The sequence below is a fragment of the Ranitomeya variabilis genome, chromosome 4, assembly GCF_051348905.1.
Source record: "Ranitomeya variabilis isolate aRanVar5 chromosome 4, aRanVar5.hap1, whole genome shotgun sequence".
NCBI classification, from domain to species: domain Eukaryota; kingdom Metazoa; phylum Chordata; class Amphibia; order Anura; family Dendrobatidae; genus Ranitomeya; species Ranitomeya variabilis.
This window is the reverse complement of record NC_135235.1, coordinates 622,025,443-622,042,635: the sequence shown is the minus strand read 5'-3', so window position 1 is coordinate 622,042,635 and position 17,193 is coordinate 622,025,443. Positions and strand designations below refer to the sequence as shown.

At 42.1% G+C, this 17,193-nt stretch overlaps 3 protein-coding genes across 4 annotated transcripts in view; 2 read left to right on the top strand and 1 right to left on the bottom strand.

The window, feature by feature from the left end:
- Positions 1-1,492, top strand: part of LOC143766096 (uncharacterized) — a 43,138-nt gene extending 41,646 nt beyond the window's left edge. The window contains exon 7 of the mRNA XM_077253486.1: positions 1,233-1,492. Within this exon, the coding sequence (XP_077109601.1) occupies position 1,233 (1 nt within the window). The 3' untranslated portion in view covers positions 1,234-1,492. The remainder of the gene's footprint in view (positions 1-1,232) is intronic.
- The window catches only part of LOC143766102 (coilin-like), a 946,917-nt gene that overhangs the window by 636,209 nt on the left and 293,515 nt on the right, over positions 1-17,193 (top strand). The window lies entirely within an intron of this gene.
- The window catches only part of LOC143766097 (uncharacterized), a 42,598-nt gene continuing 25,829 nt past the window's right edge, over positions 425-17,193 (bottom strand). The window contains exons 3-5 of one of the 2 annotated variants that reach the window (XM_077253487.1): positions 9,844-10,161; positions 3,571-3,635; positions 425-851 (exon numbers count right to left, since the gene is read on the bottom strand). In XM_077253487.1, coding sequence (XP_077109602.1) covers positions 840-851; positions 3,571-3,635; positions 9,844-10,161 — 395 coding nt within the window. In that variant the 3' untranslated portion in view covers positions 425-839. The remainder of the gene's footprint in view (positions 852-3,570; positions 3,636-9,843; positions 10,162-17,193) is intronic. The other variant, XM_077253488.1, reaches the window with a different exon arrangement.

Here is a 17,193-nt window from a genome sequence, read left to right as displayed (position 1 = left end):
TGTCCACTATACATGCAATATAGCAGTAGCTATAGGATTTCAAGAAGAGCCTAATATAACTCCTGTGAAAACACACCAAATTGAGTGCCTGAGACCTCTGAATGAATACAAACCTAACCCAGACCCCTAAACAAATACAGACCTTCGACCAGATCCCGTAAATTTAACCCCTTCACGCCACAGTCCATTTTCGTTTTTGCATTTGTTTTTTTGCTCCCCTGCTTCCCAGAGCCATAACTTTTTTATTTTTCGGTCAATATGTCCATGTGAAGGCTCGTTTTTTGCAAAACGAGTTGTACTTTTGAATGACGCAATTGGTTTTACCATATCTTGTACTGAAAACGGGAAAAAAATTTCAAGTGCAGTGAAATTGTAAAAAAAATGTAAAAAAAATGCAATCCCACAACTGTTTTTTTAATACAATGTTCACCAAATGCTAAAACTGACCTGCCATTATGATTCTCCAGGTCATTACAAGTTCAGGTCGCAATGGTCCTGGAGGCCAGGAGATGTGGTCCTAAAGTTCAGACTGGAATAAGGCAATAAGGAAGCTCCTTCTCTGTCCTCCACCCTCTCTCCGTTGTGCCACTGCACATAAAAATGAGCATGCTCACTTCACTTTCCCACAAAAGTCAAGAGGCCTATTATGCCTTTTATTTTCAGTAAATAATAAAAAATGAAAATCAATAAAATAAAAAAGCAACAACTACCCCCCCAAAAAAAATTAAAACATTTAGCAAAATTTGTTAGTAAAGATTTTAATTAGTTGAACAAAAAAATTACAATCCTTTAAGACTTTGAGACTTCGGATCGTCAGTATGCTAAGATCGGGATGTAAATTATATTCCAACCTAGAAAAGAATAAATATACAAGTATCATAAGAATGAAAAGTCAAAACTAATGATTTTTGTATATATTAAAAAAATATATAAAATATATATTTTATATCAAATAATGTTTTAATATTTAATATATTTACCCATCTCCCCCCACCCCTATTATTTTTTATTAATATGATGTGTGTGTGTGAAATGCTTTACAAAAATTAGTATTTCTACCACTAAATGTCCAATGCTGTTTTTGGAGCTATTTCATAAATACAGAAGTTCATTCATTGAAGAGCGGCTTTCTCCATAAATAAGGGCTGATTATGAATGGAATTTATTCTACACTTCCTATCTGGGAATGTCTTGGTTATTTTTCTAAGCTTCCTTTTTGGCATTTCTTTTAGATGACCAAAGCTGCAAGAATGAAGGAAATCTCAATGAGAAAGTGTTTTCATCTACTGGTTTACATTAAAGTTTGCACTGAATTTTTAGATATTTTTTGTAAGGGACTGCAAGAAAAAAAAGACGCTGTTATGGTAACTAAAATAATTTTATAGATTGGTACACTTTTGGAGGTACAGATATACAATATGTGTTTTTTTAAGATTATAATTGTTTAATGGAAAAAAAATAAAACAAATAGTACTCATTCTTTTTTATGTTTTTGAATATATTGAAAAATAATTTAGTATATTTTTCTTTGTCAGAAAACAGCACACTGCTGCCTCCAATTCGTCGTCCTGACAATCACACCATTTACTGATGATTGATGAACGAGGCAATGCCTACTATTACTACTATGCAGGTTATTGAGAGCTTCCCAGTGAATGTATAGCATATTCACATCCGATTTTGACACATGGTTATATATACACCTCTGTACGGTCGCTACCTAGCTTCACAATAATCAACGAAAAACAAGCTGCCACCACTAATTGTTTATTACAGGCCAGTTGGTCGCTTGTTACTGGTGATGTGTGGCCTCATGAGACTCCAGGTACCAAAAATTAGAAGATCACTGATCTGAAAGATATTTGTCCCACTGGAGGTCCCAGGCGGGAGATATTAATGCCATATTTCTGATCATCATTTTAGCTTTCTATACATATGAGGCATGGCATATACAACTTTATTCATGTGGCCAATATTAATTCTGGGATGATGGGCTGACCACACAGCGATGCAAGTGAATGCATTGCGTTGCACATTGCGCCGCGATGCGGAACATATGTCTACCATAACCATAGATTCTACACCTGTCACAATAAACCCTATTCATATCTGGTATTTGGCTCTGTCCCAACTAAACCCTCGCTCTGTGTAGTTCTTTGTAGACAGGAAGGACTTATAATCATTACACTCTGTTATAAACTTTTCCCACTGATCACTCCACAGGACGTAGCTACATCACAGCGTGGGGTCATGGAGCAAAGGGTTGGAATGGAGTGCTAGCTCTTTTACAATTTATAAAGAAGCTATACTTCTATGCCCAATATGACTGTTAAAGCTTCCCTCTCAAGAGATGGTTTAAGAGATTGGTCCTATTTTACCTTAAATTTATGACGTTTAGCAGCATTATTTAACTACTGTATTGGAATTTCTGGAATTTCTGTATAGTCCAGCACAGGGTCTTCTAACAGGCATCCTCACGGGTCATGTCTTTGACTTTTGTTAAACCTTAGGCTGTCATTTCACAATTATCTAGGGATGATTAAAGCCTAATAGAAGAAAATTCTACTTTTATTTATACCCAATAGTCAATGGCTTAATACCCAACCGAACACCTATGGGGAATTCTGAAGAGACAAGTTGTCATCTCTCTCCATCCAGACTCTAAAAAGTTTGTTCTTGAAGAATGGAAAAAGAGTGATGTTGCAATATGCCACCAACTAGTTCATTTCAGGCCTATAACACTTGATGCTGTCCTTATAAATGTTGCAGGTCATACAAAAAACTAGATGTAGTAATTTTTGATGTGGGTTGTATCTATGTTTTGCATCAATTAATTTGAGTAAAACTAAAAAAAATTGTAGCAAGTTATATTATTAACCTTACTTTCATGTTATGGGTTAAAAATGCTCTATGCATCTCAGTCTTGTCAAAATTTAGGAACTTGTTCTTGTATTCAATGAGATATTGATTTAAATCTTACTTTTCAAAGGAGGTGTACTCATTTATACTGAGCATTATAGATATAGCATTTTTTATTAGTCCCCCTTTGGAAATTGAGCCTTAGATCGCTTGTACGGTACACTGCAATACAGTGATATTGAATTATATTCTAACATTACAGATCTCCTATGAAGCTTAGACACAGGCTAGGCTTCATAGATATGCAAACATGGCCGACATGGGGGAGGCTTCTTCAGTTAGATCCAGTCTTAAGTAATACATTTTTATAATCTTTTTCTCATCTGGAGGAGAGATGGCGACATCTGCAGTGTGGACATATTCAATCCCACTCAAATTGAAGATTAGCGAATACAATGCCTGAGACTTTTCATAGTGTGAGAATGACCTTGGGTAAATCCAAGCAAGTTCTTATTTCCTTAGTTAATTAGAGTGTGAACATAAGTCTTTGATTAGCCTTTATGCTGATTGTTTAGAATGTGACAAATAATAATAAGATTCGATAAGTATAAGTCACATTGTTGCTGTGGAGTGAGAATGTCCAAGTTTTTCCCCCAGACATTCTCAAATATCATCTTCTATTGTGTTATAACATATAATATCTCTACTTACATGGATACAGACCAGCGATAGAAGAGATAAGAAGAGAAGCAGCATAGAGGCGGTCATTACAGCAGCTGCAAAATAAAAAAGTATGAATAACAGTCAAGTAAAAAAATGTCAAGGGCACTGGTCAAGTGCCCGCAGCTGGTAGCCTCTATCTGCTGGACTAACGCACTACAAGACTCCTAATACCTGTTGCATCCACAGGACCACTTCTGATGAGTAGGGTCCCCTGACCCAATGTAATAACACCATGGTGTGTATTAATCAGAAGAGGCACTAGAGATCCTGTAGGAAGTAGGATGTTCGCAATGCTCTTGTCCGGCAGCCACAGGCTACCAACATGACCGCTCAGTCCGAGTCCAGCAAATGGTTTGGCTAAGTTCTAGAATCCAGCATTTGACTTAGCTGTGGTATAATCCTCAAATTCCAATAGATACAAATAATAGGATTAAAATATAACTTTTACTGGATTCACATAAAATACTATATTTAATAAAAGTGCAAAAAAGATCAAACAAACAAACAAACACAGCGTGGGTGGCGCTCTTGGACAAAGGCTATAGTATTGCCTCAAAAAGTCATAGCATTCCATCCACCAAAGTACTACTACTGTAGCCAGGTATATGTATATTCGCCACTTAAATCACAGCCTGGCATATGTAATGTACGGTACTTAAATGCGCCAATATGCGCTACCAGGTTCATTTACACCTCTATAGGGGTATCGATCCTAAATCCTTCATAGGGCCCCTTAATGTGAAACAGAACACTGGGATTTAATACAATAAATACTCTCCTGCCATATCACATAGCGTCTAGCCCACAGGAATTAAATACTGTATAGCGTCATCGTATACCCATAAACAAAGCTTGGACATATACAAGGAACGGTCTCACCCGGAGCTGTATCAGTCACTTTCTTTCAGCTCTCCTCATAGCGGTGGACCTCCTCCCCTCCTCTTCCCGACGCGTTTCGATATTTCTCATCAGGGGATAGCGTTGGGGTTAGCTCATATCTAGCGTCCAATCGACGCTGCCATACCTGTGCGCGGTAAGTTTGCTCTTTTTTGAAGTCGCGCCTGGTGTGCCTACATCCGGTCCGGGTGACGCGCTTCGTCGTCCACGTGACCGGAAGTGAGCTAATGGTAACACACCAGCTGACCGAAGCCTCGGCCTGCCGTATGCTAAACCTCCACTGGAGCGTCGTGGCTTGCACTGCGCCTGCGCTCCACAGTGGACTAGTAAGAAGGGATTCAGAGACACATTATCAGTTATCCAGAATTCTGACCTATAGTTTAGTGCATCTCTCCCCACATTGGGCGCATGGCTTTATTGCTACTAAATCAAAAGCAAATATCTCCATATGTCCCCACTTTTTACCACTATTATTATGTGCAGGTTCACAATCTTTTGGTAAGACATCTCAATAAACTCAAAAACGGAGACCAAAACTGACAGTGTTGGAAAATACAGAAAAAAACAGAAAAAATATACCCTCACAGAACGCTAGATTTTTAGCCAGATTATATTGAATTTTTACATTGATGTTGTGTATATTACGGACAACGATGAGGACAACCTCAGGAGATCGACGGCTGGAAATTAAAGAAAAGAGTAAGAAAAAGGGGTGACCATAGAGGAAAGCCTATTAACGATCTAGGGTGCCCTATTCTTGCTGTCCCCTGCCTAACGCGGAGGTTGACCTACGCAGCGGCGCCCCCACTCGTCGGCGGCTGCCCCTAACTACACACCCTGGCTCACCCTACATCAGAGGAAGGAAGCAAAGGAGAGCTGGTCATTAAGACCGAATGGATGAACCGTATTTAACCAGAAAATCCATTTACATTCTCTCTGCAAGATGATTTGATCCCAATTGCCTCCTCTCGTAGGGGGTTTGACTCTGTCAATGCCAATAAATTTTATCTTCTTTTCATTACCCTCATGCTGCCTATTGATGTGGTTAGATATAGCTGTATCCCTCTTATTCTTGATGTCACGTATATGTTCTCCTATTCTTATACAGAAATTTCTCTTCGTCTTTCCCACATATTCAATGCCGCACTCACATGTAGCTTTGTATACTATGCCCTTTGTTTGGCAGTTGATAAAATGCCTTATCTGATATATCCTGCCTGTATTGTTACTGACAAATGTCTTACTTGTCTGTAAAGAGGCACATGCTTTACATTTGCCGCATTTATAGCAGCCTACTGGTTGCGTACCAAGCCACATGTGACTCTTCGGACCTTGGTAGTGGCTATGGACAAGTCTGTCTTTTATGGATTTTCCTTTTCGGAATGTAATTTGGGGTGTAGAGCTGACACTATCTTTTATGTCTGGGTCCATACACAAAATTTGCCAGTGCTTCTGAAGAATTTTTCTAACCTCTTTTGCTCCATTTGAAAAGCATGTTATGAAGCGTGTAGTACCCTCCTCCAATTTGGGGGGTTGTTGTACCAGGAGATCTGTGCGTTTCTTACCAAGTGACGATTTATAGGCTTCATTCAATATATGGTCAGGATACCCTCTTTCACGAAACCTCTCCCTAAGGTCATCCGCTTGCTCCTTAAAGTTGTTAAGGTCGGAGCAATTGCGGCGCAATCTTAGATATTGACCTTTTGGTATACCCCGTTTCAGAGGTCTGGGATGATTGCTCTCCCATCTTAGGAGAGAGTTCGTTGCAGTGGGTTTACGGTAGTTTTTTGTCACAATCTCTCCATTCGTACTTTTTTGGACCAGTACATCGAGAAAGGACAAGCTGTTCTTATCCATCTCACATGTAAAGTGTAGGCCCAGACAGTTGATATTCAGATTATCAACGAATCCCCGAAATTCGGATTCGTCACCCCTCCATATTACAAAGATGTCGTCTAAGTATCTTAGCCATAGCGCCACCTTGTCTTCCAAGTCACTTGGCATATCGTTAAAGACGATTTTTTCCTCCCACCAGCCCAGGAGCAAATTTGCATAAGTTGGTGCATAGGGGCTCCCAATTGCAGTGCCCCTGAGCTGGTGGAAGTACTTCCCGTCAAACAGAAAAACATTATTCGTCAGGCAGAACTGTAGAGCTCTGAGTATAAATTCGCTGTGTCTCCTGTACTGTACACCCCTTGTCTGTAGGTAATGATCTACAGCTCTGAGACCAACATCATGGGGGATAGAAGAATACTACAGAGAATCATGCCTGTCTCCATACAAATGCCGTCCAATCTCCTGAGGAAGTCCGTCGTGTCACGCACGTATGAATTAAGTGATAAAACAAATGGTCTGAGTACTTTGTCAATATATAGACCCAGATTTTGTGTAATACTATTAATACCGGCCACTATGGGTCTCCCTTTAAGGGGATTAACCCCTTTGTGGACTTTTGGTAAGCAGTAAAAAGTAGCCATTACCGGATAAAGTGGGGTCAAAAAATCTTTCTCATTCTTGTCTATCACCCCTAACTCAAATCCTTCATTCACCATACTGGTGAGATTACTCATAATGGTTCTACTCGGATCATGACATGAGATAAGATTTCATACCCATCAGAGTCCCCGAGCAAATTCATACATAGTGATCTATACTCAGATGTATCGTATTTAACGATATGCCAAGTGACTTGGAAGACAAGGTGGCGCTATGGCTAAGATACTTAGACGACATCTTTGTAATATGGAGGGGTGACGAATCCGAATTTCGGGGATTCGTTGATAATCTGAATATCAACTGTCTGGGCCTACACTTTACATGTGAGATGGATAAGAACAGCTTGTCCTTTCTCGATGTACTGGTCCAAAAAAGTACGAATGGAGAGATTGTGCCGAAAAACTACCGTAAACCCACTGCAACGAACTCTCTCCTAAGATGGGAGAGCAATCATCCCAGACCTCTGAAACGAGGTATACCAAAAGGTCAATATCTAAGATTGCGCCGCAATTGCTCCGACCTTAACAACTTTAAGGAGCAAGCGGATGACCTTAGGGAGAGGTTTCGTGAAAGAGGGTATCCTGACCATATATTGAATGAAGCCTATGAATCGTCACTTGGTAAGGAACGCACAGATCTCCTGGTACAACAACCCCCCAAATTGGAGGAGGGTACTACATGCTTCATAACACGCTTTTCAAATGGAGCAAAAGAGGTTAGAAAAATTCTTCAGAAGCACTGGCAAATTTTGTGTATGGACCCAGACATAAAAGACAGTGTCAGCTCTACACCCCAAATTACATTCCGAAAAGGAAAATCCATAAAAGACAGACTTGTCCATAGCCACTACCAAGGTCCGAAGAGTCACATGTGGCTTGGTACGCAACCAGTAGGCTGCTATAAATGCGGCAAATGTAAAGCATGTGCCTCTTTACAGACAAGTAAGACATTTGTCAGTAACAATACAGGCAGGATATATCAGATAAGGCATTTTATCAACTGCCAAACAAAGGGCATAGTATACAAAGCTACATGTGAGTGCGGCATTGAATATGTGGGAAAGACGAAGAGAAATTTCTGTATAAGAATAGGAGAACATATACGTGACATCAAGAATAAGAGGGATACAGCTATATCTAACCACATCAATAGGCAGCATGAGGGTAATGAAAAGAAGATCAAATTTATTGGCATTGACAGAGTCAAACCCCCTACGAGAGGAGGCAATTGGGATCAAATCATCTTGCAGAGAGAATGTAAATGGATTTTCTGGTTAAATACGGTTCATCCATTCGGTCTTAATGACCAGCTCTCCTTTGCTTCCTTCCTCTGATGTAGGGTGAGCCAGGGTGTGTAGTTAGGGGCAGCCGCCGACGAGTGGGGGCGCCGCTGCGTAGGTCTTAGGGTGCCAACCTCCGCGTTAGGCAGGGGACAGCAAGAATAGGGCACCCTAGATCGTTAATAGGCTTTCCTCTATGGTCACCCCTTTTTCTTACTCTTTTCTTTAATTTCCAGCCGTCGATCTCCTGAGGTTGTCCTCATCGTTGTCCGTAATATACACAACATCTATGTAAAAATTCAATATAATCTGGCTAAAAATCTAGCGTTCTGTGAGGGTATATTTTTTCTGTTTTTTTTCTGTATTTTCCAACACTGTCAGCTTTGGTCTCCGTTTTTGAGTTTATTGAGATGTCTTACCAAAAGATTGTGAACCTGCACATAATAATAGTGGTAAAAAGTGGGGACATATGGAGATATTTGCTTTTGATTTAGTAGCAATAAAGCCATGCGCCCAATGTGGGGAGAGATGCACTAAACTATAGGTCAGAATTCTGGATAACTGATAATGTGTCTCTGAATCCCTTCTTACTAGTCCACTGTGGAGCGCAGGCGCAGTGCAAGCCACGGCGCTCCAGTGGAGGTTTAGCATACGGCAGGTCGAGGCTTCAGTCAGCTGGTGTGTTACCATTAGCTCACTTCCGGTCACGTGGACGACGGAGCGCGTCACCCGGACCGGATGTAGGCACACCAGGCGCGACTTCAAAAAAGAGCAAACTTACTGCGCACAGGTATGGCAGCGTCGATTGGACGCTAGATATGAGCTAACCCCAACGCTATCCCCTGATGAGAAATATCGAAACGCGTCGGGAAGAGGAGGGGAGGAGGTCCACCGCTATGAGGAGAGCTGAAAGAAAGTGACTGATACAGCTCCGGGTGAGACCGTTCCTTGTATATGTCCAAGCTTTGTTTATGGGTATACGATGACGATATACAGTATTTAATTCCTGTGGGCTAGACGCTATGTGATATGGCAGGAGAGTATTTATTGTATTAAATCCCAGTGTTCTGTTTCACATTAAGGGGCCCTATGAAGGATTTAGGATCGATACCCCTATAGAGGTGTAAATGAACCTGGTAGCGCATATTGGCGCATTTAAGTACCGTACATTACATATGCCAGGCTGTGATTTAAGTGGCGAATATACATATACCTGGCTACAGTAGTAGTACTTTGGTGGATGGAATGCTATGACTTTTTGAGGCAATACTATAGCCTTTGTCCAAGAGCGCCACCCACGCTGTGTTTGTTTGTTTGTTTGATCTTTTTTGCACTTTTATTAAATATAGTATTTTATGTGAATCCAGTAAAAGTTATATTTTAATCCTATTATTTGTATCTAGAATCCAGCATGCCCAATCCCCAGGAGCACAGTCAGAGGCCGGACATGCGAACTGGATCGTTCGTTAATTCCCCCTATATTGAGAGGTTAGGCCAATTTTTCCCCCCATGTAGTCTAAAACACAATGCCCAGTTTTTTAAAGGCATCAAAATATATGTGCAAAAATATTAATATAGATCAAAATTACCATTTGCAACAATTATTTGGGTTCCTTTAGATTGAAAACGGGTTGAAATGCCATCTCTTTGCGCTATTGCCACACAGTAGTAATCATTTGACTTGTTGACTTTCATTTCAATTGTGTAATCGGTTAAAGTTCCTTTAAAAGTGATGTCTGGATTTTCAATGAAGTATTTAGTGGAGTTCCGCTTCATCAACGCTGGCAGGTTTTTGCTTATTTCTATAGATATGAAGTCAACATCACACGTGCCTTGAGTGGTGCAGGTGAATTTGACTTGACTTCTTAGGGGAACATTATTTATCTTATCCGGTTTCTGGTTAATTTCTACAGGGGAAACAGAAATCATGTTAAAAAAAGTGAATGTCATTAAAAGTTGATCAAGATATATTTAATCCATCTCAAGGTCCATACCAGTCAAACTACTCTACTCAAGGCTGGATAATAGAGACAACACATAGGAAAAGTCTCCTGTGACCTCTATGATATTGGAGATCTAGTAGTCCACCAAAAATTTCCTATCCCACTTCATGTCTGCTTATTAAGGCTACTTTCACATTTGCGTTAGAATCCGCAGCGTTTAATCCGCAAATGCAAGTACAGGAAAAACGCATAAAAGCGCGTACAAATGCAGCGGTTTTTATGCACATGCGTAAACGCATGCGGCTTTAAAACGCTGCGTTTACATGCTTTTTTATGCATTTTTTTCATGCGTTTGCGTTTTAGTGTGCATGGTGTAAAATTTTACAGGAGAAAAAACTAGATAACCAGACCCCGCCAATGGGACTACAGAGGGCGTGTATTATGGGATCTCTATATATAGACCCTCGGACTGCTGAAATCTTACCAGTGTGCTACTGTATCTTTTCATGATATGTCATGTATACTGTGTCATGATGGATCTTCACATGGATAGCTTTTACTTCAACCTGGATCTAAGCATCAAGCTTTTTATTGCCTGTGCGTTTTGCCGTGATGCATATCACACACTGTATGGCGAACTCAATGACAACCCGGACAAATTCCCGGAATATACCAGGATGTCGCAAGACTCTTTTTTGGAGTTGCTTGCTCGTGTTCAAGAAGTCATCAGGAGACAGGACACCCAGCTCCTTAGAGCAATTCCATCAGAGGAACGTCTCCTGATTACCTTAAGGTACGTAATAATTCTAAACAAATGCCAGTCATAATTATTGTTGGTCTGACATGTATTCTTTGCATTTTTGTAAATTATTTTTTCTTTATTTTATTACAGATTTCTTGCAACTGGAGAGAGCTTGTCATCCCTCCACTTCCAGTACAGCCTTGGAATTTCCACCCTGTCTGGAACAGTTTTTGACACCTGCCGGGCTCTGTGGAATGTTCTCCGTAAAGAATTTATACCCATACCCACCGAGGACATGTGGATGGAAATAGCTGATAAATTCTGGACTGTGTGTGATTTCCCCAACTGTTTGGGTGCGGTGGATGGGAAGCACATCCGGATTATCAAACCAGCCAGAACGGGATCATAGTTCTTCAACTACAAAAAATATTTTTCAGTAGTTCTCATGGCAATAGCCGATGCGGACTGTCACTTCATTGCCGTGGACATTGGTGCTTTTGGCCATGGCAACGATTCACAGACTTTCAAAAACTCGGATATGGGCCGACGTGTTTATGGCAAAAATTTTAATTTTCCACAGCCATGACCTCTCCCCAACACTCAAGGCCCACCGATGCCATTTGTAATGGTTGGGGATGAGGCATTTCAGATGAGTGAAAATCTACTGAAGCCCTATTCAAGTCGGGACTTAATCCGCACAAAACGGATTTATAACTACAGACTAACCAGGGCCCACAGAACAGTAGAGTGTGCCTTTGGGATTATGGTGTCCAAATGGTGTGTTCTTGCAACAGCCATAAATCATAAAATGGAGACAGTTGATGAGGTGGTAAAAGCCTGTGTGGTTCTCCACAATTACATTCTGGCTAAGGAGCAACCCACCATTGAACTTGATGAACAAGTTGCAAACCCTTTGCCTGATTACCGGCATCATCCGCTGCGGTCAACTGTTGAAGTTGGCCACATGCGGGACCAATTTGCTGCCTTTTTTGATTCTGACATTGGACGTGTGGCATGGCAGGACAATATGGTGTAAAATGTCCTGTTGGCTTCAGGTCTGTAACAGTTATGTTTTAAATGTTAATGTTTCTTGTAATAAAATAATTGTGTTTTATTATCTTCCCCATGTCTCCTATGTACAGTACAGACCAAAAGTTTGGACACACCTTCTCAGTTAAAGATTTTTCTGTATTTTCATGACTATGAAAATTGTACATTCACACTGAAGGCATCAAAACTATGAATTAACACATGTGGAATTATATACTTAACAAAAAAGTGCGAAACTACTGAAATAATGTCTTATATTCTAGGTTCTTCAAAGTAGCCACCTTTTGCTTTGATGACTGCTTTGCACACTCTTGACATTCTCTTGATGAGTTTCAAGAGGTAGTCACCAGGAATGGTCTATCAACAATCTTGAAGGAGTTCCCAGAGATGCTTAGCACTTGTTGGCCCTTTTGCCTTCACTCTGCAAGTCCAGCTCCAGATTGGGTTCAAGTCTGGTGACTGTGAAGGCCAGGTCATCTGGCGTAGCACCCCATCACTCTCCTTCTTGGTCAAATAGCCCTTACACAGCCTGGAGGTGTGTTTGGGGTCATTGTCCTGTTAAAAAATAAATGATGGTCCAACTAAACGCAAACCGGATGGAATAGCATGCCGCTGCAAGATGCTGTGGTAGCCATGCTGGTTCAGTATGCTTTCAATTTTGAATAAATCCCCAACAGTGTCACCAGCAAAGCACCCCTACACCATGACACCTCCTCTTTCATGCTTCACGTTGGGAACCAGGCATGTAGAGTCCATCCGTTCACCTTTTCTGCGTTGCACAAAGACACGGTGGTTGGAACTAAAGATCTCAAATTTGGACTCATCAGACCAAAGCACAGATTTCCACTGGTCTAATGTCCATTCCTTGTGTTCTTTAGCCCAAACAAGTCTCTTCTGCTTGTTGCCTGTCCTTATCAGTGGTTTCCTAGCAGCTATTTTACCATGAAGGCCTGCTGCACAAAGTCTCCTCTTAACAGTTGTTGTAGAGATGTGTCTGCTGCTAGAACTCTGTGTAGCATTGACCTGGTCTCTGATCTGAGCTGCTGTTAACCTGCCATATCTGAGGCTGGTGACTCGGATAAGTCAGGTGGTGACTCTTGGTCTTCCTTTCCTTAGGCGGTCCTCATGTGGGCCAATTTCTTTGTAGCGCTTGATGGTTTTTGCCACTGCACTTGGGGACACTTTCAAAGTTTTCCCAATTTTTCGGACTGACTGACCTTCATTTCTTAAAGTAATGATGGCCACTCGTTTTTCTTTACTTGGCTGCTTTTTTCTGGCCATAGTACAAATTCTAAGTCTATTCAGTAGGACTATCAGCTGTGTATCCACCAGACTTCTGCACAACAAAACTGATGGTCCCAACCCCATTTATAAGGCAGAAATCACACTTATTAAACCTGACAGGGCACACCTGTGAAGTGACAACCATTCCCGGCAACTACCTCTTGAAGCTCATCAAGAGAATGTCAAGAGCGTGCAAAGCAGTCATCAAAGCAAAAGGTGGCTACTTTGAAAAACCTAGAATATAAGACATAATTTCAGTTGTTCCACACTTTTTTGCTAATTATATAATTCCACATGTGTTAATTCCTAGTTTTGATGCCTTCAGTGTGAATGTACAATTTTCACAGTCATGAAAATACAGAAAAATCTTTAAATGAGAAGGTGTGTCCAAACTTTTGGTCTGTACTGTATTTCCTTTACAAACCACTTTGGGTTTTTGGGCTTAGGTTGTTGACGTCATTGCGTCCTGACTCGGTTCACCAGTAGCTATTTGACGCAGACTGTAGAAACGATGGCTGTTTGGTGCCGTCACATTCGCAGTATTTGTTCAGCACTTTACATCACTATTTGTAAGCCAAAACCAGGAGTGGTTGTTAAATGCAGAAGTGGTGCATATGTTTTTATTATACTTTTCCTCACATTGTTCCACTCCAGGTTTTGGCTTACCAATAGTGATGTAAAATACTGAGCAAATGCTGACAGTGTGACGGCAGCCTACACAACAGATCTATAGTCATCAAGTCAGGTGTCAGAAATAATGAATTCATGATGCACAAATAAATGGCTCATGAATAGTGTTGAGCGATACCGTCCGATACTTGAAAGTATCGGTATCGGAAAGTATCGGCCGATACCGGCAAAGTATCGGATCTGATCCGATACCCGATACCAATACAAGTCAATTGGACTCAAGTATCGGAAGGTATCCCTGATGGTTCCCAGGGTCTGAAGGAGAGGAAACTCTCCTTCAGGCCCTGGGATCCATATTAATGTGTAAAATAAAGAATTAAAATAAAAAATATTGATATACTCACCTCTCCGACGCAGCCTGGACCTTACCGCAGTGAACCGGCAGCCTTCTTTGCTTAAAATGAGCGCGTTCAGCACCTTCCATGACGTCACGGCTTCTGATTGGTCGCGTGCCGCTCATGTGACCGCCACGCGACCAACCAGAAGCCGTGACGTCATCCCTCAGGTCCTAAATTCCTAGAAGGGAATTTGAGGACCTGAGGGATGACGTCGCGGCTTGTGATTGGTCGCGTGGCGGTACATGAGCGGCACGCGACCAATCAGAAGCCGTGACGACATGGAAGGTGCTGAACGCGCTCATTTTAAACAAAGAAGGCTGCCGGTTACCAGCGGTGATGTCCAGGGGCCTCCGGACAGGTGAGTATATCAATATTTTTTATTTTAATTCTTTATTTTACACATTCATATGGATCCCAGGGCCTGAAGGAGAGTTTCCTCTCCTTCAGTCCCTGGGAACCATACACTGGAAACTTCCGATTCCGATTCCCGATACCACAAAAGTATCGGATCTCGGTATCGGAATTCCGATACTGCAAGTATCGGCCGATACCCGATACTTGCGGTATCGGAATGCTCAACACTACTCATGAATTCAATATTTCTGACACATGTCCTGGTGAGTATAGATATGCCTTGTATCACCTCCATCGTTCCTTCACTTTGTGTGAAATAGATTTAATGTACAAAGAAGATAAAATGGAGGTAATACAAGGCATTTCTCAACTCACCAGGTCAGGTGTCATAACTAATGATTTTTTGAAGACACGACCTGTTGAGTATAGTTCTGCTGTGTATTACCACCATTTTGTCTTTAGTCTGTGACAAAAATTCTCAGAGTAAACAGAAAGAAGAGGTTTTGGAGAAAATACTTTTTTTTTTGGGGGGGGGGCAAACTCATCTGTATACCAAACACACACAAAGCTTCAGTGTTGTACTAACTAATTACTGGAGCTAGGAGGTGGTCCAAAAAAAAGTGTTCGGCGCATTTATGGATTTGGCCCACGGTGTGTGTTGCCGGCGGCGAAATACACAATTAACCAAACCTTATTGGGGGCAAAAAAAAAGATTTATTTTAACAAAACAAACTAAAATAAAAAATTAACTGCGCCTGCTTGGGGTTGATTGACGAAATTGGGGGGTGTGGAGCTGTGAGGGCTGGCTAACTGTGGACAACGCAGGGGTGGCTGGAGAAGGTGCTATAAAATTACTGGGGTCTGGAAATTCGGGGATTGGACTAGTCACATGAGAGGGCAGAGACACACTGGAAGGGTGAGACAAACCAGACATTACAGACACATTGGGAGGTGAGGGGGAAGGGATAGCTATTGTCTTTTGTTTGTTTTTTTGCCTTTCCCTTTCTTGGATCGGCACAGCTGTCCTGGGAGCCTCGTTGGGCTCATTGGTATTGGCCTGGCCGTGGTGGCCGACCTGTCACGGTCCGTGTGCCTGTGCAGCGGCATTGTTGTGGTGGCAGGGAACGCCAGGGCAGGGTCTGGCAGCGGCATTGCTGTTGTGGTAGAGGAGGGGAATGCCAGGCCAGGGTCCGGCAGCGGCATTGCTGTTGTGGTGGCTGGGAACGCCAGGGCAGGGTCCCGCAGCGGCATTGCTGTTGTGGTGGCTGGGAACGCCAGGGCAGCGTCCAGCAGCGGCATTGCTGTTGTGGCTGGGAACACCAGGGCAGGGTCCTGTGGCTGCCACATGGTGGTGGCACTGGAGGAGGTCCAAGCAGGAGCAGCGATTGTCATGGTGGTAGGCTGTCCTACAGCACTCGGCATGGTGGTGGTGCTACAGTGGTGTCCGGCAGTGCTTGGAATGGAGGTGGCCATGCAGTGGTATGCAGCAGAGCTCGGCATTGAGGTAAAGCATGACAGTGTGGGCACAGGTGGAAATGCCCCCACTGTCTGCTGAAAATACCGACTCTGCTGCATAGCCTGCACGTAAGCAGCATTGCAGGCCTGCATAACACTAATCTGGAGATCGGGAGTAAGGTGTTCCGACATGCCCTGTTCAATTTGATTAAAAAAATGATGTGCTGGCCTCTGGAGGTCGGCTTTCACTTGGGTAAGAGCTGTGGTAACCTCATAGATACGTGTACTCATATGGCTAATGGCAGTATCCATTCGGTCACCCATCGCCTTGAGTCCCTCGTGGAAGACCGAGCTCAAGTGCAAAAACTCAGGCATGAGTGACCTGTCCACGGCCTTCTGCCGCTGCCGGGAGGAGCCCCCCAAAAAATGGGTAGAGGCAGAGGACTGGGGAAGGAGATCACCTGATGGACCAGCTTCCTGGTCTCCAGTTAATGTGGCAGGCCCACTTGCTGCAGCGCTGGAGGATGGCTAGGACGGGTCCATGGCTGACTGATGAAGGACCGCTCCAGAACCTGGGCCAACAGTGGTGCTCCATGTGCTGTGAAAAAAGAATGAAAAAAATGTAAGACCAAACATTTACAAAATGCAAAGTCCTGTGGAATATAAACATAGAGATTAAGGCTGAGGTCACACTAGCAGTATTTGGACAGAGTTTTACATCAGACTTTGCAAGCTAAAATCAGGAGTACTACAGTACGAGGAAAAGTATAATAAAAACATATGCACCACTTCTGCATTAATCATCCACTCCTGGTTTTGGATTCCAAATACTGATGCAAAATATGAAGGGACGATGGAGGTGATACAAAGCATATCTATTACTCACCAGGACATGTGTCAGAAATAATGAATTCATGAGCCATTTATTTGTGCATCATGAATTCATTATTTCTGACACCTGACTTGATGACTATAGATCTGTTGTGTAGGCTGCTGTCACACCAACATTATTTGGTCAGTATTTTACATCACTATTGGTAAGCCAAAAACAGAAGTGGAACTATGTGATGAAAAGTATAATAA